This window comes from Seriola lalandi, unplaced genomic scaffold (assembly GCF_002814215.2).
Source record: "Seriola lalandi dorsalis isolate HSWRI2012SDOR001 ecotype SW California unplaced genomic scaffold, Sedor1 jcf7180002002078, whole genome shotgun sequence".
In the NCBI taxonomy this organism is placed as follows: domain Eukaryota; kingdom Metazoa; phylum Chordata; class Actinopteri; order Carangiformes; family Carangidae; genus Seriola; species Seriola lalandi.
Window position 1 is genome coordinate 1 of NW_019472734.1, and position 1,587 is coordinate 1,587.

General features: G+C 38.7%; 1 protein-coding gene across 1 annotated transcript; it reads left to right on the forward strand.

Annotated features, from left to right (window-relative positions):
- Positions 1-7: 7 nt before the first annotated feature.
- On the forward strand, positions 8-1,565 carry LOC111665165 (integrin alpha-5-like; the record flags this gene model as incomplete). The annotated part of the gene is made up of 4 exons (XM_023420066.2): positions 8-31; positions 1,050-1,241; positions 1,319-1,364; positions 1,452-1,565. Coding segments are annotated over exons 2-4 (350 nt in total), but the record flags the coding sequence as incomplete, so codon positions are not given.
- Between the last annotated feature and the right edge of the window lie 22 nt (positions 1,566-1,587).

Here is a 1,587-nt window from a genome sequence, read left to right on the forward strand (position 1 = left end):
CTGGGTGATCTCAACCAAGATGGATTTAATGGTACATACAGCATGAGTTAAATGTTGGATGGTAATAGCATTAATTAGACAGCAGTGATTTTTATATTCATTTAACTATTCATTATTTTTCAAACTAAAACGCTATGTGAAGGTCTATGGGATAAATTACACACTGATGTATCCCAAAGATTCTTCTCTCTGACCTGCTTTAAGAGTTAAAAGTTTCATCAGTCTGGGCTCAGTGGAGTGTTTTAATCAGCCATCATGATTTAAATTGAGGCTACAACATCAAAATTGACTGATTTCACTCTCAAATTTGTTGGATTTGTTGCTTTCAAACATGAAAACCTAATATCTTTGGGTTTTCTACTGTTGGTTGGACAAAATATACATCATCTTGGGCCGTGGGAAATTATAATGAGATTAATCTTTCATGAAAATAGTGATATTTGCAGCCCTAATAAATAGTTTATACTATAATAAACGTGACGATACTTAAGGGGAAATACTGAGGGAAAAATGTTGGAAAATGGCATTACAGTTTCTCAGAATCCACAACGACATCTTCAGATTTCTTGTTTTGTTTGACCTTTAGCATAAAACTGAAAAATATTAAGTTCAGACTGATATGAATCAGGAAAAAGCAAGGACGCACATTTGAAAAGCGGGAACTAGTGAATGTTTTGTTGATGATAATGGTCAAAGCAACTGATTTAATGCTCCAGCGCTCATTTAAAACTAGGTATTTGGCAGCTCCAACTGAGTTACTGGAGGAGTCACCTTATATTCACTCATGATTCTGCTAAATCTAATGAAGTAAATCACCATAAAACAAAGCAAATCACCTGAAGATAATAATCATTAACTTCTTAATTGGCCCATGAAAAAACTCTTACCCCAGTCCAAAACAATAATTGTTTATAGTTGCTGATTTAGCAATATAATCATAATGTGTTGTGCTCACTGTAAATTGCTGTGAATGTAATATACATACACAGGTTGTATATACAGATTTTGAGAAAAGAATGTAACAGTGTGTTGCTGCCGTTTACAATCAGACATGGCCATTGGCTGCCCTTACGGAGGAGAAGACCAGCAGGGATTGGTTCTCATTTATAACGGTCATGCTGGAGGACTGATGGATACGCCCACTCAGACTCTCTCTGGCCAATGGGCTTCCAGCTCGTTCCCAGCCAGTTTTGGCTTTGCTCTGCGAGGCAATAGAGACCTGGATCAAAACGGCTACCCAGGTACTGCAGAGAACAGTCCACCACCAGGCCTCTATCAGCACTCTTATCTTCATTAAACTCACTTTCTCTCCTTGCAGATCTGATTGTCGGTGCCTTTGGGGTAGATAAAGCAGTGCTGTACAGGTATATTAGTGCCCTCAGCAGTGTAATAACACATAAATAGATCTTTCTATTTATTCTCATTCTTCCATGGTCTGTGTCTTCAATCAGGGCTCGGCCAATAGTGAGTGCCAGCGCGTCTCTCACAGTGCAGCCAACCATGTTCAACCAGGAGGAGAAGACCTGTGAGCTGACCACTAGAAATGAAACCATTGATGTGTCTTGGTAAAGTTCAGCTCCACTTGTA